This window comes from Columba livia, chromosome 6, assembly GCF_036013475.1.
Source record: "Columba livia isolate bColLiv1 breed racing homer chromosome 6, bColLiv1.pat.W.v2, whole genome shotgun sequence".
NCBI classification, from domain to species: Eukaryota; Metazoa; Chordata; class Aves; order Columbiformes; family Columbidae; genus Columba; species Columba livia.
Window position 1 is genome coordinate 13890583 of NC_088607.1, and position 24043 is coordinate 13914625.

The window sequence follows — 24043 nt, forward strand, 5'->3', positions numbered from 1 at the left end:
GCTCCAGAAAGCACTAAATGCTGGGACAAGCCCTTTGTCCCCAACAATTCCTGCGATCAGCTAACTGCTGTACTGCTTCCAGAGAAGACAACAGAGACATCAAATCCACCTCTAGAACATCAGTGCCACTTGCAGCCGTTGCACATTTCAGGTGCTTGTTTGGCTCACAACAGTCAACAAACCTCAAGCCAGGCTCTAGGACAGGCGGCCTCTGTGACCAGCAGCCAAACCTCTCCTGCTGGGGGGAGGATTAAATACCGAGCACTTTGTTAGGCAGAAATCCGCGCTGGAGGGGCGAGGGCAGCCAGGGCACCGTCCTCTGCAGGATCCCAGCGACTGGTCCTGCTCAGAAGTAAACAGGGACCAAAGGAGAAACCTCAGGAGAGCTGAAAGGTGGTTTTCAGCTGGAGACAGAAGACCAGCAGCTTTGAGTACCGTATTTCCAAGGTGCAGAACCATGACAGAGTCTGCCCTCAGGATAATGAGAACAAGATGCCACTCTGACTGAGTTCGGCGCTACCGATCTGTGAAACACCTTTCTCTGCCACCTGTACCATGCTTTCCAACGCCCCCATCCCATCCCTGCAGCTCAGGGAGGGGCGCTGGGATAACCTGGCACCCCAGGCTTCCTCCCAGGGAATGCTCTGGCTTCCCCAGGTTCCGTGTCCAGCTTCTAGCAGAACAGCAAATATGCACAACCAGACCAAAAAGCTCAACCGTACCGCCTTGGACCCGCAGCAGCAGTGTCCCCTGGCCCGGACACAGCCATGAAAGTAACCACAGAGGAACACAACCCAGCATGAAGCCAGGCTCCAGGCAGGAGCAAGACACCGAGCAGGACTGGCCAGGGACTCTGCGGGAAGCCGCGGATGCCTCTGAGTCACCTGTGCTGCCAACACATGGGAGCGAGGCCACTGTCACCGGAGACAGCACCAACAAGAGACCTGCACCAATGGACCAAGTAAAACAACAGAGCAGGGATGAGGGCAGCTTCCCAGCCCAGCGTGTAGTGTAGAGCTTGTCCTCTCTGCTGCTCATCAGGATGAAAGCTGTTATCTCCTCCGTGCCATGAAAAGATGCCTGGCTTTTGGTCACATTAGGTAAGCTTGTCATTTCACTGTTGGGCCAAACCAACCCTCAGTATCCAAGGACCAGGTGCTTCCAAGCCTTTCAGCACACGCCGGTTTTCTGCTCGTGCCAGCTTTGCGCATGGCAGCACACAGTGCGAACGCAGGAACCCCTCAACGCTGCTCAGACACACTGGGGTTGAAGCCTCGAGTTAGTGTCACAAGAAGTGCTCTCTGCAGCATCCTTCCCGCCCCCACAGCCCCAGTTTTCTACTGGTAATCCAACACAGGTACTACTTTTAAAACCACAGAGGTGTGTATTAGTTATCATATAAAATAAGGTACATCTTTCATGTGGGAATTTCTATAGATAGTGTATTATTTCAGCACAAGGAAGATGCGTGTTCCAAGGGGTCCCGGAGAACTCACTCCATCGCGCTGGATACTTACACAGGATGCTCACGAGGAGCCAGCGCTGCTCTTTGCCATCCACGCCCCCACGCCCCTCGGCTGAGCTCTGCAGAGACCACAGGAAGCACCACCGCTGCCCAGGCAGCCCCTCGCCACAGCTGCCTCTTTGGTTTGAGCTGATTTGAGCCAGAGCCTGACACTACCAGTGCCAAAAATCTCATCCTTATCTGAGCTGAGCCCTGAAAGCTGAGAAGCAGCAATGGGTGATGTCCATGGGCATCCTGCTCCCCCTGAGTCTTCTCCAGGTCTGAGGTGAGTGCAAAGGGCCGTACCCTGAGACTCCTACTCTTGCCAGCTCCACCTGCACAAAAAGGCACTTAAGAAAAAAACAAACCAACCAAACAAAAAAAACACTGCAGTGAGGAAAAGGGGAGTGAGTCCAGGAGAAGAGAGGAGGAACAGAACAGCAAGCACAACGTGAATGAGTGGCTGACCCCTCTTCCAACCCTGAGCTCCAGATCCAGCCCCAGCTGTCCCACACAGGTCTTGGTGTCACCCCATCCCTGCTCGGTCCGGAGCAGGAGCGTGTGTGAGTGAGGGCAAAAAGAGCACAAGAGGGATCTGCACAGGACCAGAGGCTGGGAGCAGGAGTGGAAGGTGGTGGAAGGACCTGCCCCACGGAGCTCACTCTGCTGGTGCAACTGGATGGGGGCGGCACCTGGTCTTGCCACAGCAGCCTCCGGGACCCCTCCCTGGCCAGCCCGGACACGCTGCAACACCCCTGGTCCCTCCGCAGGCCACCCCGTCCTGAGCTCCTCCGGGCAGCGGCTTCAGCTGCACAGGGGTTCCAGGGAGCAGACAAGCTGGGAATAAAACAACAAGCACTTTGTAAACTCTGGAGGGGTGAGCTTGGGCTCACAGAGAGGCCGAGGTCGGTTTGCTAAGCTCACCCTGAGCCCCTCTCCGCTCAGAACTAGCATGCTTTGTATCATCTCCACGTCACCAGAGTCAGTCTCGTTTGGAGAAAGATTCTCATTGGAAAGCAACAACATTCCTTCACTCTTTACAAAGATTTGGCAATATACAGAATTAAAAAAAAAAATCATAGTTACAACAGATTCAGGGTCATTTCATTTAAAGGAAATTCAACCAACAGGAGTGTAAAAGTTATAATTCACAGTTGTGCATTTAAGATATTAGTGTTGAAAACCTCACTTCAAAGAACTCTTGTGCAAAATTGTATTGACAGTAGAAACCATGGCTAGATGCACTCCCAGCCTCCCCCGGCCAACAGGCCATCGTCCGCCCCTCTGCCTGCGCCCGGGGGCAGACGGACGAGGGGCACAAAGGCGGCAGTAGGAGCTGACATAGGAAGATGCAGTATCCTTTCTACGAGTCAAAGCCTTGCCGAGGTCTGAGGTCAAGTCCAATGATTCCCAAAGCCACCAGCTGGTGCCCTGAGCTGCGGTGACCACCGGCAGCCCTGCCACGTGTCCTTGCGGCGCTGCGGCGCGGCCTCTGAGCCCACCTGAGCGCAGGCGGGCAGCCGGCGAGGCGAGGGGAGCAGACCTGCTGGGCAGGACACCCCCGCCAGGGCACGGGCTGCGGCGCCACCGCAACTCCGCTGCAGTCAGGAGCGCGGAGCCCCGGTGCCGCCAACGCCGTGCGGAGGCCCAGAGTGACCCTGAGCTGGGCACCGGGCTGCTCCGCTGGGGACGGGTCCCACCAGGAGGGCTGGGAACCCCTCGTGCTTGTTAAACAGTAAAACTGTAAATACCCTGAGAACAGGGAGACTGGATTTTTTTCCCCTCCAGGGAGAGGACCATGCTTTGCTCTTCAAGCTAATTACTAGTAGCAGCTCCTAACCCCTCTGGGTCAGGTACATATTTTCCATATGAAACACATCTATAATCAACTATTTTTATGGAAATTATTTCACTTTCCATTATTGGATCTGTACACATGATGGAAAATAGTCATGCAAAAAATCGCCTGCAAATTTTGGAACAGTGCAGCATGGGCAGAAGCAGGAGGTATTTGCTTTGGGATCACATGGCTTTGGTTGGAAAAACTGGCTTTTTTTTTTTTGCTTTTTTTTTTTAAAGGGAAACAGACACTCAAACAAACCCAAAACTGCCACAAGAAGCAGAGGTCAGATCCAGCGAGCAACCTCGTCGCAGAGAGAGGCTGCCTTGACTTGAGCCTTCCCTCCTTCGGCAGGTTTGACAAAATGGATACTGCATCTCAAGTTCACCACTGTGTCAAACACTTCCAACAAACCTTTACATTCAGCAACGCTAGAGGAAAACTGGCGAGGTGAGTCCCTCGCTGAGGACAAACGCTGTAACATCTCAACATTTTGCTTTGTAAGAAAGGTGCAATACCGGCAGCTCCCTGGGAACAAGCAGGGTCTAGCTCAGCCCGTGCCGATGCTGAGCTCTTGGTGGTGGTGGGCTCGTGCACATCAGAGCAAGGATGGAGAGTAAGGAAACACTTTAAGATGGAACTCAAAAAAAGTTAATAAAAAGCTAAATGTGAAATTAAGGGTTTGGGCCCGCTGTTTGCTCCTCGCTGGGTGCACAAGTTAGATATCGCGCCATTTCTCTGCCCCCTTGTGGGGACTTCATCCTCACGGGTGGCTCCAAGGAAGAAGTGCACCCTCCCATCAGGGAGGACAGCAGAACTTGGGGCTGCTCTCGGGGAGACACAGGCTGAATCCGCTCTGACACCGTGCACTCCGCCTTCCTGCCAGGACACCCTGCAGCAAAATATCGCACCTTTCCAGCCACTTTTGCCAAGACAGACCACGGGACCTTGTGGCAAGTGCCTTCCCAGCCGGTGAGCTGGAGAGATGGGAGAGGCGTGCGGGCACAGAGAGGGCTGGCAGCTGCATTTGGGGCTGGGGGCTTCTCTGAGGGTCAGATGAGATTATCTGGATGTACAGAAAGGAAGGGAAATGCTACATAGCCAGAGGCCATGAAAGGGTTTCAAAACAGAGAAACTGCAATGCCTGATTTATTAGTCTCTCCAGATACCAAGGGAAACATTCACGTTTTGTTTGAGACAGCACTGAAAGGGGAGAGGATCAGGGAGACTTTTTTCATTTGAGGACTTGGACTCCACCTGTGGGAGCAGGGAATGCGTGATGCACAACCGCCATGGGGGGCCTCTTGCTGGCACCCAGTCTGCATTCAGGTTTTTGGGGTGCAGGAACTGTTTTCTCCTGCCCAACACAGGGTGCCCCGAACTAGCAGCAGCTGGGTGGAAGAATCTCTGCTCTGCTACCATGGTCATACCTCAAATGGCTGTTAAAAGGGACAAGAGAGAAGGAAATGCACTGAATCCACTCAAAGGAAGGAACGTGGCTGGGAACAGCCTGGAAACAAACCCCTCCGAATCCCTGAAGTGCAATACGCTCGCTTCCGGAAAGCTTTGTCAGTTCTTGGGGAGGACAGGATGGTCCCGACTCACAGCAGAGCCCACCCTTGCGCTGGCAGAGGTTTACTGTCACCTGGAGGATGTACTTTGGGCGTAACTGTAGCAGCATTTTTTGTGTTAATACTAGAGACTGAATGGGGGACAGGGACTGATATTCTCTGTCGTTTAGCAAAGACCACACATCTGCTCTGGTCATGGTAATGGTGCGCAGACTGCTACGGCACACAAGAGCTTAAATGCTTGTCATTTTGGGGTGCACGCATTACTTCGCCATACAATCGTCAGGAACATCAATGAAAAATCATCCAGTTACTTCGCTATGGAAAATTAGGCCCAGCTTTCATTTCACAAGACTGCAGTTTTGCTAATTAACTCCTTCCCCCCAGTATCATCTTCAATATACACAAAGTGTTTGGAGGTTACAAAATTGTAAGTGTAACAATGTTTTGCCTGTTTTACAAAGAAACCTTCTGAAATTGGAGAGATCATTAAATACTAAAGTAACCACTCCTTCCCTGAAACTTAACTGGAAGAATGTAATAATAATAATAATACTCATCCCTTGGCCCTCCAGGTGCCTGAAACCACAAGTTCCTTGAAGCTTGCTCATTCTTATGACACAAATAACATACAAGTACCAGTTATGAACTTCTTCACAGGGCAACAAAAAGGACCAATGAAGGGTGAAAAGAGGCCTAAGGACACCAAAGCCAATTCACAAAACCACAACAGAGCCCATTTGAGGTGTGGGAGGGACAGAAACAATTTAAAACTCTGTAAAATACTTTTTAAAAACATGATCTCTCTTGAAAAAATAACTGGAGGAGCTTTGAAACTTCTCCATATATGTTTGAGGAGGGAAAACCCAACAAGGATCAAAAATACAGGTAAAAAATAAACATGATTCTACTTTGCAAGAAGTATTTTCACCGTTCTCAAGGGTGGCTCACCATTCCCAAAGTACGCTTGGGGCTTTAGTCTCTTTGTCTTGCTCTTTGCTCCTTTCTTCCTGTTTCTTCCTCTTCTGCTCCCAGAACGGATGCAAAAGTCTTTGGTCTCAGAACACTGGATGCAGCACAGTGTTGCAAGCACATACTAACGGTGTTCACACTCGGGGAGGAGGCAGGAAGGAGCGAGGGCTGGTCCTGCTGAGGAGATGGGACGGGCGGGTCGTGGGGAGTCAGCTCCTAGATGGCCCCTTCGCTGTGCATACTGTGGTTGGGCTTGTTGTGAGTCACACAGTTCTGCTCGTTCAGCAGGTTTGCTGTCTCGTCCGGCAAACCGTCATGCAGCTCCGTAAGAGTCAGTTCGATTTTAGTGTTTTCACTGTCCGAGGACTGAGGTGTTTTGTCCATCCGGGATGCCATCAGGGCATTTTGGTACTGCTGTCTTGAGATCTGCTCCAAGCACAGAAGGAACAAAACCAGACAGTCACACTTTTGTGTTTCCCGTGGGACACACTGTGAAATTAAAGTGCCCTCCCTTCCCAGATGATCACACTTCAACCCCTGTTTACCTGTTCCTATAAAACATCCCTGTGCTTTGCAAGCCTAGAGCATCCCAACTCAACCCCACGGCATGGTGACATTTCCACAGACAGGGTGGAAGCGCAGAGCTGTGCCACCACCATGCTGTTCAAAGGCAGGGATTTATTCCTCTGCTGAGATTTTTAAATCTGATCTCCATTTCCTTCTAACCATGCAAATTTTTAGGGCAGAATCAGAGTTCAGTGAAGTCTTTTTCCCAACATCAGTGAGCTCCTGGTGAGGCTCTAGGTGTCCCCACAGAGCCAGAGGGTACAAGCATTACTGCTCTTGTCTAGGCCAGCTACCGCAGCAGGAGTTACAGCCTTATTCTGACACATAAGGGCATTCAATTCTAGAAAAGATTGGGATTTCCACAGAGATGAGACCAAATCAGCAACCGGCCTCTGCAAGAGCTGGCTGCACTCAGCGGAACAGTCATGACAGGAGCTGGCCTAGAACACAGAGCATTACTGCCCATGATGCCCTGGAGGAAAGGAAACCTATGGCCCCATATTGCTGCATATGGTGGTAGAGGGGAGAACTCCTCCTGGAACCACAAGGTTCAGCCCCGTAAACTCCTCCAAGTTGGCGACCTCAGCCAGGACAGGCAGTGGGATGCACATGCGCTGGCAGCCCTGTGTGCGACCACAGCAGTGGGCTACCACAGCAGTGGGCTACCACAGCAGTGGGCTACCACAGCAGTGGGCTACCACAGCAGGCAGGAAGGTGCAAGAGGTGAAACAGGGCTTTTAGAAAACTTTAGAAACTTTCAAAAAGTTTGAAACTTTAGAAACTTCAGAAAAGTTTCAGCAGCAACACAAGAGAGGGACTGGAAATGGAGAGAGTCAGACACACCAGGTCACAAATCCAAAAGCGAAATCCAAACATGCACGAGCAGGTCACGGCCCTGGCTTACAAGGTATTAACTGAATAAACGCCCATGTGGCACAGTGAAAACACTAATTTTGAGTACTCTGTCCTATGTGTGAAGCAGAGTGACGCAAAAAGAGGTGTGTGAGTCTGATTGCAGAGACACCAGAGTTCAGCATTCATCAGCCTCGGTATGAACGCAGTGAGAGTTGGACGCCACATAACCCAGCAAAAGAAGAGCAGCTGCTCTGTACAGCAGATCAGCCCTTGAAACCTGTAGCCAGAATCACTTGCCCGGTGGTAAATATTTACTGATCTAAACCTTGAAGGCTTGAACCACCAGCCACAACACTTGCATTTGTCAAGTTTGGAATGCAAGACTGTACTCTCCTTTTAAAATTTGCCTGCGGAATAATTGATTTAGCATTCTAGTATTTCTGCTCTATTTCACACTCTTAATATTGAATTAACTTTGACAGAAGTTGAGTTCACAAATCACTGGAGTTACATACAAAGAAACTGTGAACATGCACTTTATTTAAGAAAAGCATCAAGGTCAACTTCTGGCCATGGGACATCAGCTTCCCTGGAGTCCCAGCTGGGCTAGAACTGTTGCCAGCATTTGCTGTTCCTCAGCTCAGCAACATTTCTCATCCCACAGGACTCGCACACATTTCAGCGTGGGATGCACCATGCTGGGGGCAGAGCTGTATTCATGCAGCAACTCACTGGTAGTATGAGACATGAGCCTAACATGTGAAGTTAAGATAAAGAGAAATGTCCAAGACTTCTCCAAGCAGAAGAAGGATGACAAGTCGGAAAGTTAGATCAAGAACCCCAAACTGAAACCAAAATCAAAAGTGAATAAAAACTGCAAGCAGCAGAAAACGTCTCCTTTAGAAAAGGACACTGATAATGAAGGATCTCCACTTCAGGTGGCTCCGAAGGCTTCACAAGGATACACCTTTCAAGACTAAAAGCAGAGAGAGGTTATTTTCTATAATCGTTCCTCGAGGGACCTGAAAACCAGAAACTTACGTGACCAATCTGCTCACAGGTCTAGATGAGAGGAACAGTGAAGACAAATTGATAGACAGCAGATACTGAGAAAAAGTAATTTTAAGTGATTTTTAAACAGCTGCTTTCACAATCCTATTTACTCACAGAGCTAGTGGGACCTCCCTTCCCCAGGCTCCCCATTCTACCAGCCAAGCACAGCTTTCCAGAGGGGCCTTTCCAGCTTTTTTCCTACCTTGACAAACTGAATGTCTGTGAGTGCTTTCACTGAGTAGTCCGGAACGTACACTTGGAGGAAAGAGGCGTTCAGCTGGTTGTTGCTGCTCCCTAACGTTGGTGTCACTGCATCGATGCGATCACCTCGGTTTAAAGAGTCTGAGTGATTCAAGCCACAGGGCCGAGGTGGAGACTTGTTTTCAGCTGAGAAACAGGCAAGAGTGAGAGATTTCTTAAATCAGGTACAAAACCTTTGAAGTCAGCAGTTTCAAAGGGACATAATGAATCATGATGTGGCACAAAAGAACTGCAAACACTTAATCCACTTATAACTAGACATGCAGCCAGACAACCAAATTAACCTGAAAAAGAGTACATTTTGAGTACAGAGCTGGTAGTTGACATCACCGAGTATGCCCTAAACAAACCTGGTTTTGTTAATGCTGCGATGGACATGGCCTGTGCTCCGCTGGTCACAGTCCTGCTGCTGGTGGGAGCTCTTGATAGGCAGACTATGCTTAATAGATCCTTTTTCCTTAATGATTTATCATCGTTAACTCCATACCAGACCTTTCATCCACAGTCAGCCCCAGCTAACTCTTACTCCCTTTTACTCCACCTGGTACCTACATATGCCTCGTTCCCTGAGTTAGAGCAGACATTTTCAAATTCGTAAGTGGATCAAAGTGCACTCCACATGATGATTACTTCGACATTTCCTCTAGTACCTCCCAGCGCTTGAAGGGGCAAAAACTCAGTGGAGGAAAGCAAGCTCCATGTGATACATGCCAGCCAGCAAAACAAGGAAAACAGTCCATGCTACAGAGAAAAATCTGTGTCCAAGAAAGGGGTAAACTAGAGACATCATTTTCCACCACTGGCCTTTAAGCACTGCAGGATTTCACTTGAAAAATCTTGCAGTTGTCCCCTGTGAGTGTGACCGGCCACTGTTTATCTCAAGTAAATGTGCTTTCAGCAAGCCACAGGCATTTTGCACCCCCAGCTCCCACCCACGCAGTGACCCAGCAGACAGGAGGGCAGAGGTGCATCCCCAGAGAGACCCCAAGCCCTCTGACAGATGGCTACTCCCTGCGCGCACACGCAGTACACACGGATCAAAGAACCGTCTTTGAGACTGGCGAATTTTGGGATCTTAGTGCCGTTAAATTTCATCCAGCCATTCCAAACTGAAACTTGATGTAAACCCTGCCACCCACCATGTGACCCCCACTCTCAGCTGAAAGATCACTTTCATATTATCTTAAAATATAGAGCCTCTTCAAGCTAATCAGCAACAGTATACTTGCAAGCTTTTAAAATTCTTTTTTGAAGAGTTTACTACATATATGAACTTACGTCTAAAAAAAGCACTCCCTAAAATTCAACCCTGCCTCTGCTACTTAATCACTGTAAATACAACCTCTCCTTGCCCAAATGACACAGTCCATTCTACATCTCTGCATTTAACCTTTCCTAAACATTTTAGATGCTTCTAGATACAAGGCAGAATTGCCCTGTTTTTTATTTCCCATTTAAAATCCCTCTGATGTCATCCTTCCTTCGATTTTAGAAAAGGGAACCAAAAAATACATGTTCTGACCACTCGGCAATTTTTCTGCCGTTTCTGCACTATGGAATTAGCGCAGGTCCCTATGGCAACATCGGCTACAGGCTTAGAGGGAAGCGCTCGCAGCCCTGTGAGGTTTTCCTCCACAGCAACTTGCCGTCTGGAAGGCCACAGCAGGCTGCAGCAACCGCGGCCAGCAGCCAAACCTCCATCCGCGCAGAGGGCTTGATGCTGTAAGCACCACTGGAGAACAAGGCCCTGTGAAGGCTGAGGGAATTTGTCTGTCCCACCTGCATACACAAAGCACGGCTGTGTGTGACAAGAACAGCATCACTGCTGCTCAGGATAAAGGTTTCCATCTGGAACAGCTTTACACTAGTCTGACTTGCATCTGCCCTTTCTTTCACCAGGGCTCTTACAGCACATTACTAATAAAAACCAAAGAAGGACAGAGAGCAACATGACAAAACATTCTGTGATGCTGTGAAATCATTTCTATATGTACCTATCTAATTTATATCTATATCTAAAGGACAGGTGAGACAAAGGGGCAGAACAAAGAAGTATGATTATTAAAAATCTGAGGGAAAGTACATCACTTGTGGCCCACGTACAAGTCAGGGAGGGAGAAGAGAAGCTAATGAAGAAGGAAAGACAGAGAAAGGGCAGATGACAGAGGAGCACCAGGCAGGTCTGTGTTGGCGGCAGCGTCCGGCCCCCTCCAGCAGGCCAGCCCACATCTGGACAGATCTTTTCTACCCAGGTTTTTCCATACTCCTCACCTTCCTACGTAAAGGATGAAGAGCACAAACCACAAGACAGACATCAGTACAACTGTGTTATGAATTTGGGGTTAAACTATAGGATCCTTTTTAGGAGGACCCAGTAGAAAGTCCAGGTTTCATCAAAACTGGTACCACACTGTCATAGTGACCAGGCTTACCATATCAGTTCCTGTCAAAGGAGATTCTTCCCATTATTATTTTCACTATTGATTCTTTTTTTTCTTTTTTTTTTTCAGTTGGGGAAAAAGCTAGGAAAATATGCTTGGCATTTCTGTTGGAAACAATGTGCATGTGCAAAGGGTATACTTATTCGTAGCAAGGAAAAAAAAATACAAGACGACCTGGCAAAACAAAAGAACCAAGGTAAAAAAGACAATCAAAGCCCCCGAGCTTAAAAGAAAGCCATCAGGTACTTTAATTAAAGAAAGATTAAATTTCTCCCCCTTCTTTGAAGTTCAGCCATAGGAAACTTTAACAGGGAAGGAAAAAAACTCCCCTGCAGGGCAACAACCTGTAGTTTGTTTGGAATGTGCATGAGACTAATTTAAGGATTGATGGTGAAATACATTGTCAAAAGCAAAAAAAAGAAGAGGGAAAATAGAGGAAGCAGATGGTGAAAGTTTATGAAATGCATGATATGTACTAATGTTTAGGAGACATTTCACTTAAATATGCATATCATTATCTTGTTTGCTTTTAGGTCTAGGGAAAGGCACATGTCATCTGAAAGAGATTTCAAAAGGCAGAAATACGCCCACTGTGGCCCAAACTATTTTAGGATTCTCCCCTTCCTCCAGCCTTCCTTGATGGGTTTCCATTTTTCTCAACTACTCTGTGCGTGCCCTGTCTGCAAAGCTCAGTTCCCGACCCTTCCCAATTTCCAACCACTCGGCCACATCTCAGAGCTCTTTTTGGCCCAGTTTGTTCACTCCTTGGTCTCAGCTCTCCAAAGGGATTTCTGTGTCAGTCAACTTCATTATTCAGCAAGGAAAGGTCTTAACCAAAATGGGAACCAGAAAACCCCACAGGAGGTCCCACAACCTTCTTGCACATTCCATTGCAAATCCGTCCACTCAGTAAATCACCGTGCTGGTCCCTGGCATTAACGTCACTGAGAGAAAGCTCAAAGCTTTTGAGGAATTGAAATGGTCAGACTGTATACAAACCATAGAATTTAACCGTATGAGAATACAGGAAGTCTTTCATTAAAGAAGCTTTCCTTTTATGGCAGTTTAGCAGCAGACATTCTCCTTTGCCAAATGCATTTTCTTCTGCATTTTTTAAGCCTCAGTTTGGGGGAGAATACCTTCTTTTAAAAAATATCCCTAATTTTCCACCAGCGTACATATGAGAAACAAGAACAAGCACACATTATCAAATACATTTTCTTCAACGTGTTTTTAGCTGTTTCTGCTTTGATGACTCTGTCGTGTTGCTGCCAGTTACCATAAACGAAAGCTCGGGATACCTACCTGCGCGGCATAACTCTGTGCTGGACTTCTAACGAGCAAAGGGGTCAGATAAATACAGACTGCAGCTGACGTTTTATGGCATCAGGGCAGTCACAAGAATGGTGAAAATAGAAACATGCGGATTTACCTGGAGAACCTGCTGCTAACAACTCTGTTCTGCTGACAACAAAGGTACGAGACAGGGACAAGGGAACTAGAAGAGGGAGAGAAAAAGGATGAGATCACAACCAGAAGGGCGGCAGCTATCCACACTCGACAGGGGAAGGAGCCAGTTCACACACTGAAGAACTAAAACCAAAAGTGCAAATCAACTGTGGAAAAGTAAAGGGTTAAAACAAAAGAAAAAAAAAAGAGACAATTAAACAATTTTAGGAATAAACCAAAAAACAAGCCTAAGGAATTACAGTGAAGTGAACAATTTTCACATGCTAATTTGAATGATCATCCAAGACAGAACTGCCCAGCAAGGTACGCTCAGTTTTAAAATAGCTCAAAAGGAGCAGGGGTGCCTACTCCAGCCTGGAAAGCAAAGAGCTAGATCAAGCCAGAGCGCTTTCGTGGGCTCTGTTCCTTATGGGAGTCAAACAAAAACAGAAATAAAACCAAATGATACTTCATAGTTCTTCAAGTTTCCAGTAAAACGTCAAGCGAGGTTGTGATTTTCCAAGCTCGTCCCTGTCAGGATGGGCAACATACTGCTCATCCTTACTGCAAATCCCTCCCCAGCTGTAGTTAAAGAAAAAGCTTCCCTCTTTGTTGTCATTGTTTGGTTTAGGTTTTTGTTTTGGTTTGGGGATTTTTGCTTGTTTTTGTTTTGTTTGTTTGTTTTGTTGTTGTTTTGGTTTGTTTGTTTACTGACTTCACATTCCAGGTGGGGAGGGCAGGCACACGGAGTCTAATGAGAAGACAGGAAAGAGCAGTTTTCTCTTGTTCTGCAACAACTTATACTCTCACTTTCCTGGCTACACAAAGCAACAGGAATTTGTTTTATGAGCTCATCCTAACAGAAATCTCAGGATGCTGCAAGACATCATAAAACAAATTCTCTAAAACCTGAAGGGAATGCCAGCAAAATAAGGGGTTTGCTACTTGTAAAAAGCCAACCAGCTGAAGGTAAATGAATGCAAGGTTGGCCCAGATGAATTTTAAATGGTGCGTATCCTTAAGTTTGACATGACAAAATCCAAGATGGATTTCATGGCATGCGAAGGGGAGAATATTTGACCTCACAGGACTTGAGGCAGCTGGCATGTTTGTGGGGACAGTCAGCAACACGAATAAAAAAACTCATGAAAACATCCAAAATGAATAATGCTGGCAAAACAGAGATGCCACAAGCGTGATGATTTCCAAGCGTAGGTCTGGTAGGAGAGAAGTGACCATGCCTAACCCAGCTCCGTGCCTGGCCCATACTGCAAAAGCTGAGCTGTGAAGCTGAGGGTATGATGCGGTTGCAGACACACACGTGTCAGGATTTGTCGTGAACAATGCTGCTACCGCTCAGATAAAATCCACCCAGTGCTCTGCACGCTTCCAAATCTGTCAAGACTCAGAAATTTTAAGCTAGACTGATCAAATTTAAGTGCACCTAATTAAGGAAGAATTAGTCTTGCCTTTAGCAGGGAGCTCACGTGTCCGAGAGAACTGCTGATGTCTGTAGAGTTTAATGAGGCTATACTCAAAACTTACAAAATAATTTTAATTCCAACGCCGTTCACTAATGTACATACTCATAGGTACACACACGTAAAGGGAGTGCTCACAAGTGTGCAACTAAAACAAGCTGCCTCTCAAGTGGAACACGAACCCTGATGCAACAGGAGGACCCAATTTCAGTACGAGAAATGTCTCTCCCTGCAGCTGAGCAAGCAGCTTTGTGTCAGCAGTCGGCCAACGCCAGCACCAGTGCCACAGCTCTCCCCAGCAGGGCTGTGGATTCCCAGTTGAAATCTTAGCAGTGACACTGCTGGCACCAAAATACATCACTGAATGCTGAAACACAGCACTGGAGCCTGCTCTTGGCAGATTATAAAACAATCCCCTAGCCTGCACCTGTGTGGTTGTGGTTTGTGCTGCGTGTGCTCCGGGAACTGGCTCACAGCGTGGTGGGAACAGGCTCACACCTCGTCCTCAGGCCCCAGCTCTCCCCACTTCTGATTTTCTCAGTTATGTTTCCACACAAGCTGACGGGAGCAATCTCTTTTCTTGCACCGCTGCTCTCCTTTTCCTCAAGACGGCTTTAGAAGCAAGAGTGGTAAAGTGAACCATCCCCAAACTAGTCAGGCGTTTGTATGTGCACCACTAGATGTCCCTCTGCCACTAATTATTTATTCCCGCTAATTCAATCCCCGTTACGCTACCCTGAGAAAACCACACAGCTGTCCTCCCGCAAACACATCACTCGCTAAGGCCAACACTCGCATCCTCTGGGAGCTGGCAAACCCCTGCCAGCCACCGGGTTTCGGAGCCAGCGCTGCCACCGGCCCGGTCCCTGCCAGGACACTGTGCCAGGCAGGCGGCTTCGCTGGCAAAGAGCTATCGGTTACCTCAGCCCCACAGACACGGCAGGGGGGACAGACACCCTGTGCAGCCGCCTCCTGCCACACTCCCAGGCTTGTGCAGGAGCGCATTCCAGAAGCAGAAGGTAAGAGGACATACCTGGTGATGCTGTGAGGGCCATCACCCCATAGTAGGAAAAAGCACCAGCTTCAAACTTCATCCCCTCTTTCCCAGCCTCCACTTCCACTTTCCCCTGTTAAGGAAAATGAGAGAGAGCTGCAATTAAAAGGGACCGTAGGTCTTGAGTCACAAGACCAGACTTGAGCCCTGAAAGCTGGTTTTGCCTGACGTTCCTATGCAGTGTCATGGTCCCTGCAGTTTGTAGCAGTGCTTAAACAGGGACAGACCCTGGAGGGCAATACTCTCCTGTTCCCTGATCTATCATGGTCTTTGGTGCCCTATGGCCAGCTAAGACCCTGTAGAGGAACGGGATCACAGTGGTGTTTTGTGGTGGTACTGCTGCCCTGCTTCAGGTGTTGCCAGGCTGCTTTCCCTCAACGCAGAGGGAAAAAATACTCCCCCGGAAACACAAGTTTATATGTAGCACAGTCACCTGGGGTCTTGAGACACCCCGACATTTTGGGCCACAGCTCACATTCACAAAAAGTCCCTTCTAACACAACCACAGGAAAAGGAGAAGGGAGACAAAACATGAGGAGGCTGGCTGCTTTCAACTATGAGATTCCTACAGAAACAAAGCCCTTATTCCTGAAGGATCAGTCTTGGAGCTACTTTGGTTTTCTTGGTTTCTAGCACTTTTTTACATACGTCAGTACCCTTAACTTAAGATCTTTCTCTTTCGCAGGGTTTTACCTAGAAGGACCCTCAGGGCTTCCCAAGCTGCACAAAACCACACTATCACACAAGTGTACTTGTTTCTGATGTGGGATGAGCCAAATGTTTAATATCACATCCTACAAGGGACTCTGGAGCAGAACCCACCATATCAACATCCCAGTTACTTTGGTAAATGATTAGCCAAAAATAATTGGCTTCTTAATGGGGCCTGTTTTTCACATCCATCCACCCCTACTGGTGCTGCACTGAAAGCTACAGCACACCGCTGCAGACAGAAATCTCATGCAGCTTTGTGGCTGAACAACACAAATGTTTGGATTTCAGGCAAACAACGTAATTCCGTGCAATGCTTTCCCTCTGGCTAGGTTGGAAAGGGCAGCGAGACTGCCTATCCCATGTGTAGTAGGTAAACTGAATATCGACTGGACCAAATTGGGTCAAAATGAGTTCCTGTGTGTTTATTTCATTAAGTACCATTTAAAATAAATAATCATGCCTTTAACTTTATAGTACCGTACTGAGGCAGAGAGACATGAAAATGAACTCAGCCTGCATGAGACCTGATACCAAGCCACTTTGTCTAACTGTCCCAGATGAGAAAAACCACAAAAATCTACCTAGCAGGAAGAGAGTGCCTAGCTCACAAATCCACTTTCCTGCTATCACAAGCAACAACTTCATATAGTCCCTTTTAAAACCAATTTCACTCCACAGCACAAATAAGTAGCTTATTTGTTCATTATAAGCCTTCCAAGAGGTCCAATTTCATCACCCAGACAAAGACTGGCTATAAACACAGCTCTCAACCTACTTACTGCTGGTAGTTATTCACCAGCCAAGACTAGGTCTCCAAAATACATACACAAGTGAGCTTTGATCTTCACATGCAGTCAGCCTAGAGTTAGTATCTAAAAAGCTACAAACTGGTAACTAGCAGGAGTTGAATTTCAGTGCCAAGCATATTGCTCCATCAGCACCCGCAGCCCCTCCTGGCTTCCCAGCGGTGGCCACATGAAGACCAGGCACGCTTGGCACAGTCACAGCAGCTGAAAAGCTGGTAAGAATTCCCCATGCACGCTACTAGATGTGCTCTGCCCTGTTTAAAAGCATGCACGTATCGTTTCTGGTTTTCTACTGTTTAATGTTCTAACAGGAACTTTAAAAAAAAACCACAATGATAAAAACAAACCTCAGACTACTACAGAATAACTTCCCATTAGCTAAGAGAAAAGCTGATGCAAACGGGTGACATTCCAGCTAAAACAGTAACTCTACAGAGATTAAAGTGGTAAATTTCATGCATAGAATAGATATTTACTTGTGTTCTGGCATGCTTTTACTGTGAAAGTATTTTCTTACATCAGGAGACCAAGAGTAAGTCCAAGATCATTTAAGTAACAAAAGCAGAATATTTATACTCTCTTGATCCTTGCAGAATGAACCTTTTTACCATTTTTTAGTATGCACTGCAAGACTCACTTTTCCAAATTATGGAGCCAGCATATTGTTGTTGCTAAATATTTATTGATTGAAGAATAGCTCAGAAAGAACTGACTGTTCTTTTGTATCGTACATGTCCTCCATTTATATCTTTTCAGCATTACCTCATTCAGGAACGTTATCTTGCCTCTGGAATATTTCAGATCGCAACAATTCAGCAAATAAGAAAGAGCAAAGAACTACCAGTGGCTCCTCAAACACTTTAAAAAATTAATCCCTTTTTAAAAGAGAAGTATGATGAATCCACAATACCATATTCCAGTGCTTTCTTCATTGTTTATCACTGACATTGTTTAAAACCCTTTCCCACCCCCCCCCCTTTCTTTTTAAGGTCACGTTAAGGAATATTTCAAGCCCTGTATTTCTACTTTAGCTATGATGCTTGTGTTTTTATAACTAAAACTGATTACAGTTATCCAGGATAGAAACACAAGCGCATTTCCAGCAAAATCTCAAAGGGCTGCTCCTGCTCAAACGGTGCTAGATGGAAGCGAAGTTTCTGTATACAGCTTTACGTAGCCACTCAAGCGTTCCTCTCGAGTGACAAGACCTGGGAGACAGCAGCACTGGAAGCAATCCTGTACAGAACAAGCAGAAAACCGTCCTTCCACACCACCTAAGGGAGCAACCTAAAACCCCCCAAATGCAGCAACCTCGGGGTAGGGTGAGTGCTTGGATGGCAGGGCACCCATGAACCGCAGGGCCTGTGGCAGGAGGTGGCAGCCGTTCAGCAGGTGGTGCCATGTCCCCACCGAAACCTGCGCTTCTCAACACCAAAGGTACAGACCTCAAAACTGCACGGAAAAATGTCGTTTCTCTAAACTGTCGAACTCCCCGTGCTTCCTTTTGCAAAGGGGAAAAAAATGCATTAGGACAGCATTCTGGCCAAGCTCCTATGCCATGGCATTTTTTGCAGCCCTGTTTTCCAAACAATGCCAGCTGTATGCAGGGATTCCTTTGCTTTGCCTATCCTAGTGACACCTAAAGCATCAGCAACTTTCAACAGATGACTGGAACTGGGAACTGCTGTCTACCCTTCACAGGTGGTTTAACTGAGGCTGAAAACAGCTGAGTGAGCTCTTCAAGGTTGGCAAGATCATAGAAGAGGCAGGAGCAGTTCCCAGGAACCATAGCTCCATTCCCATGTTTGAAAGAAGACAAACTTCAACAACTAGAAGAGGTATAGAGAGGGATTTGTCAGGAGATGCATGATTTTGCACACAGCTACATAATCACATGTCTGACCTGTAAAATGAGAACAAAGTAGTCGACGGGCTTGTTTCGCTGGTAGAGGTAGTGTTCTGGGGCTTTCTTGTTCTTCTCATCGTACTTCAGCTCCTGGATGACGTTGGGATGTTTTAGCAGCCTGAGAAGGATCTTCTCTGACATCTGGGATGGACCAAAGGCTTCTACTTCTATAACACAAGACACAACTTGGCATTACACTTCATATGCCTGGCAAGAAGTTAGCAATACTCGTTAATAAGCATTTGCCTATAAAAGACACACAGATGCAGAGTGATCCATTATGGTATTGCAGGCTTCCTGTCTTTTGAGATTGTTAGATTTGTAAGGGGGGGAAAAAAAAACAAAAACAAAACAGGAACGCCCCAACTTTCATTACTGAAGTATCTTTCAAAACAACCAAAAACCATGTCTTCATCTGAAAGGGAAAAGAAAAAGAAAGGCAGCCTTGGCCACTTGAGAGTTCAGAGTCACAGTTCTTTGTACAGGCTCACTGGAGAGTTGTAAATGGCGAAGTTTTACAATTGGGGCATGGAGAACCTTTGAATTTTTTTCTTCCTTCCTCAAAGTGTTACTGCATTTATTGCACTTAAAAAAACAAAACAAAACACTGTTCAAGGCCTAGAAAGTTGTTCTACATAGATGCTCTACATAAATCAGTGACACAACTGGGGCTGCCACGGTTCATATGGGAAGAGTTACTCAAAGTGAGAGGCAGTGCAGGTCAGTTCAAACCATGTGGGATTAACGCCTGACACAGAACACATCCCCTACCCACTTGCTCTTCAGTGTTCCAAACAGGAGCGTTTGAAGTGGAAAAGCTCGTCCTTGTGTGGGAGAGTTAGGCCAGGAATGTTGAGATTTACACATGCAAATTGATAAGTTTTCCTAACGCCTCATTTCAGAACAGGACTGTTAATGACCCGTGACCTTGCATCTGCTAAAGATTCTATTCTCAATTTAGAACAGAGAAACCAAAACTGTAGCTTTCATCTCATTTAGCAGTGGCTTCACAGCCAGACCTGGATTTATGCTACACAGTCCTTCCATCCACAAAACAAGTAGAGAAGTAGCACTGTGAGACTACGTCTGTTGAGCAGATGTTTAGGGAATTCCATCAAGTCTTGCACCACTACATGAACAACGCCTTGCTTGCTGTTAAATCCGCATCTTCCTGTTGAACTGCTTCCTTTCACCAAGGACACACTCAAGTGCACATGAGCTGTAGGAGTCCAAGCCTTCTAAGGAATTACTGCCATTCAGCTGAGATGCGATAACCGGTCACATACATGTTTCTCTTAAGTCACAGAGGCAAAATAAAGCGGGAAGGCAGACTAGGAGCATCTAGGCAGGCAGTTACTGCATCTTAGAGGAAGGGAAGTGCTAATTTCCAACTTGAGCTGGCAAACTTGAGACAAAACAACTTTATCATTTTCAACTCATGAATACACGTTGAACATGGCAGTGAAAGACGCCCGTCTGAAACGCCTGTGTGTGAGAAGTCTTTAATGTCAAAGAGAGACAGCATGAGCAATAGGAAGGTATGTTTTCCACAAGCTCTCCTGTTAACAGGTCTCATCTCTGAAGTGAAGGGACCAACTTTACGATGAAATGTAGTGTCAGCTGCAAGAAACCATTCAAGGCCCTGGCCTCTGCCAGACTGCCCACCCAAGGGCTAAAACATCAAGCTGTTCTGGAATGGAGACAACTGTCCTCTGAAACCTGAAGTCATCAACGGAGGTCACACAAGCCAGCCAGAAATCCATTTTTAAAAGCACAGTTCAACCGCCTGCGCAGTCTGTATTAAATGTGTCGGGAGAGTTTTTCATTTGGAGTCAAAAAGTCTCACGGAACAGGTTGAGACCTTCCTGCAAAACGTCCAGCATCTCTTTCTGGAGAAGGCGCCAGAGTGCAATTACAGTCAGCTGGCCAATGGTATTGAGTCCTCTTTGGTTTGTTCCCTGAGCTCTTCCTAACAGGGTGTACTTGCTAGTTGTTAATCTGACGGACTCTAGACATGCAGTGCGGCACTTGGCATTCATCCTTACCTTTCAGACCAATTTAAAGTTACTGGTCCACCCCTGGTAAATGTCTCAGAGGGTTCATGCCGACACTGAACACAGGAGAGGAGAGAATTTAAAAAGAAACAACAGTGGCATTATTTGTCACCCCACAATCCAGCCTCCCTTCCCGCCTACACTGTCCCACCCACCTCACCGGCCTTTGCTGACAAACTGCCTCCGAGGCTCTGGCACGACTGCAAAACAAGATAACCCGCACTTGCCTGTTGCGAGGAACCGATGCATTGCCAGGAGGAGCTGTGGTGATATTTTAACCTTCATCTCGCTGTCTGTCTGCTTGAAGGCAGAGAAGTCCTGCTTCCTGTCCCGATGAGCTACTTTCTTTTTCGTCTTGTTATCAGCTGGGGAAGGGAGGGTGGGAGAAGAAAGGAAGGAAGCGATTTCTGTTAGAAACACAACAGAGGTCCAACACAAACCGCGCTGGATGGAGTCAGTCGGGATGGACACCCAGAGCACAGGGTGCAGACAGACCCCCCTGCAGTGCATGCAAGACCCAGCACAAACCAGAAACAACCAGGGAACTGTGGTGAGGGCTCAACCCACCATGAGCCCCTGTCCTGCAGAGCCAGGAGCCCACGGTCTCTGCCCCTTCTCTGTCACTTCAATGGGGGAAAAGTCTCCGTTTGCAAACGCCTAATTGCAGAGCAGCTCTGCATATTATACAAAAGATGCATGTGCATTTCTAGGCAGGGAAGAGGAGTCCTGCTCAGTGCTACTAACAATTAAAAGGTGTTGCTCTAAAACAATCTCTGTGACAGCTACTTTTTCCATACATATTCCTTATAAAATTCCCATCAAGAACATAGACTAAATACACAATGGCTTATTTCTTATGCTGAACCATGGCTCCACTGACCCTTCACAGCTTTGGCAAAATCTGCACACCTTTAGTCCAGGTAATTCCCAATGTGTAGAGAATACAGTTTCTTTTGTCCTCGTCAATTTACAGGCACTGAAGCCAGAATGAAGTACAGAGCAGCTTCACAAGTTACAATATGGGAATTCACCTGCTAGTGATTCTGGACTCCTGTCCTTTATTCAGCTAAATACTTGCCACTTGGTTCATCTGTGTCTTAAACCAGGCTCTGTGGTGGGGAATCCCTATTTGTGAAAGACAACATGAAAGATGGAGTTGTAGAGGCACAAACAACTCAGCTGTCATCATCCCCCTGCTGAGTTAATCTGCCCAAATGTCTAGGAAACCAGGCAAGCAGAGGGTTTAGGCATGTTGGGATATGGTATGCATCAATTCCAGGGAGAAGAGGCCTCCACTCAGATGGCAGGGTCTTGCTCTTCTCCTGACACAGTGTATAAGGTGGCGTTGGCTATAAGCAGTAGAATGCTGTCAGGCAGCTCTGAGCTCCACTGTATATTGCAGAAAACCCAAGTCTTAAGGCAATTACTGTGAGTTCCTGAGACCTGAGGGATGGCTCAGGTTCTAGAGCCTTAGTGGGGAAAGATAAGGAAAACACAATAGCTACTAGTCTGTCACACCCCTAGTAATTTGTTTAAAATGACCGGACTTTGGGGGACCACAGACAGGTGCATTCACTCACTGCAGAGAAATCAGGCAAACACACGAAAGAGTGTGAAGAGGTGAAATTAAGGCTGTGAAACATCATGTATACTCCAGGTAAGTTGTTTCCAGGTTTTGGGTTACGTATGCAAAGATTATTTAAGTGATGTATCATAGCAAACAAGCCACTGAGAACTGGAGTCCTGTACGTGTCCTAATATATGTGACAGACTACATAAGGCTCAGAGCAGCTGAGTTGGCAGCTTGGAAATGCACAATACTGGTAACAGATTTCTAGAAAGATTTTCCCAAGTCACCTAACCTAGCCTTTTAGTTATGAATACATTTAGATTCTCAACTTCCCTTGGACAAGCCTCCACTATAGGACCATCAGAGACAGAGCAGCGACATTTTACTGATAGTACAGTACCCACTCTAGATATCTAAAGCTCATTCTGGGAGCAGTGCCAATCAGAAAAATTGAGATATTTGTTTCCAAGCACATGGAGGAAAACAATGATGACCCATGCCTTTTTTCTTCTTTGAAACCAGAAGCCTCTTACCCTAGTAGTACTTTACCTGAGACCTCAGCTACATCAGGGACTACACAAATAGAAACCACTGAAGGGAGCAGTTACAGACTAAAACAATCACTGCTTTAGGAATATACTCTGAGACAGACCTTATCCGTACTTGCAGTTAAAAGAAAGATGGATACCAAAGCACTAGCAGGTGAACAGGAGAAAAGTCTGCCAGAATATCTCACTAGGTCCTACCTCTTCTAAGCAGCAAGAAGAATAAAAACAGTGCTTTCACTTGAAAAGCTCAGAGAATGCTATTTTTTACAACACTGTCACTGAGATGCGTTCTCACAAGGAGCTCCATCATTGCTCTCTTCAGAGAGACAAATGTCACCACAAGTATGAGTTTTGGGCCTGGGACAGGAAAATGTCTCTTCAGCAGGGCAGTAAAGCATCTCAGGATTTCTCCTGCTAGTGATTATAATACTATACAGTAAGAGCAGAGCCATAGGGCTTAAGACCATTATCTTGCCTTATATTTGTAATGGATGGTTTTCATTATTCTTCACTATCAAAACAACTTCTGAGCTTCTTATAAGACACAGGAACCAAGGACTGGATGGTGACAGAAGTAACTGAATCTGGACCAGCTATTTCCTGTCTGTCCTTTCTGCAGTAAGTGAGATGGAGACCTGGGCACTGAAGTTACCTTGGCACACTGAGGTGACATCTGCTCACAAAGTGCTGTGACGTTGTTTGGTACCGCAACATAAACAATGTGATGCATGAGGGATACCCTCAGTATAACTTTTGGTGAGATATCAACAAATATTGCAACTGTCTTCAGTAAGTTCTGGGAATATTACGACTTTTCCTTCAAATCAAAGGCAGCAAGGCTGACCACAAGCTCCTGGGCTGAGGGAGAGAACTCAAGAAGAGGATGGGTCCAAATATAAGTAAGGTTGTGATCTCTGTTGTAATATTCCTGAAATTCCAGAACACCAAAAATGATTCCAAGAATTTCCTTGAAGGAGCCAGCTTGGACTAGAGACAGCTGAGGGGCACTGCAAATGCATGTACACAACCTTCCGGGCAGCGTTCTGTTCTCTTCCTGTGCTCCTTTTTGTCCTTTTGTCCGCAGGATGGAGTAGACATCTGCAGTGAGCTCCACAAGAGAATGAGGACAAAAACATTTCATCAAATGGAAGTATGGTTCTGTCTGGCACACAAGAACTGTACAAGCAGAGAGACAAGCAACTGCTTGAGATGTGCATCCATCAGACACTCCAGCAAAAAGAAAGTACAGTTCCCAGAGGACCAGACTCACTGACCCTGTACCCATACTCAGTACCGGGATGCCCAGCTCAAGGCAGTCAGAGGTGGATGCCAGAGTCCCACTCATCACATGCCCCACACCCCTTTTCTCTCTTCCCCAAGTGATGCACACACCCAGG

The 24043-nt window shown here is 46.7% G+C and overlaps 1 protein-coding gene across 3 annotated transcripts in view; it reads right to left on the bottom strand.

The window, feature by feature from the left end:
• Positions 1–3552: 3552 nt before the first annotated feature.
• Positions 3553–24043, bottom strand: part of CNNM2 (cyclin and CBS domain divalent metal cation transport mediator 2) — a 121486-nt gene continuing 100995 nt past the window's right edge. The window contains exons 3-8 of one of the 3 annotated variants that reach the window (XM_021295875.2): positions 20756–20893; positions 18472–18641; positions 15028–15121; positions 12497–12562; positions 8565–8749; positions 3553–6313 (exon numbers count right to left, since the gene is read on the bottom strand). In XM_021295875.2, the coding sequence (XP_021151550.2) occupies positions 6104–6313; positions 8565–8749; positions 12497–12562; positions 15028–15121; positions 18472–18641; positions 20756–20893 (863 nt within the window). In that variant the 3' untranslated portion in view covers positions 3553–6103. Of the gene's footprint in view, positions 6314–8564; positions 8750–12496; positions 12563–15027; positions 15122–18471; positions 18642–20519; positions 20585–20755; positions 20894–24043 lie in introns of those variants that run through there. The other 2 variants (XM_065067128.1, XR_010473461.1) reach the window with 2 other exon arrangements.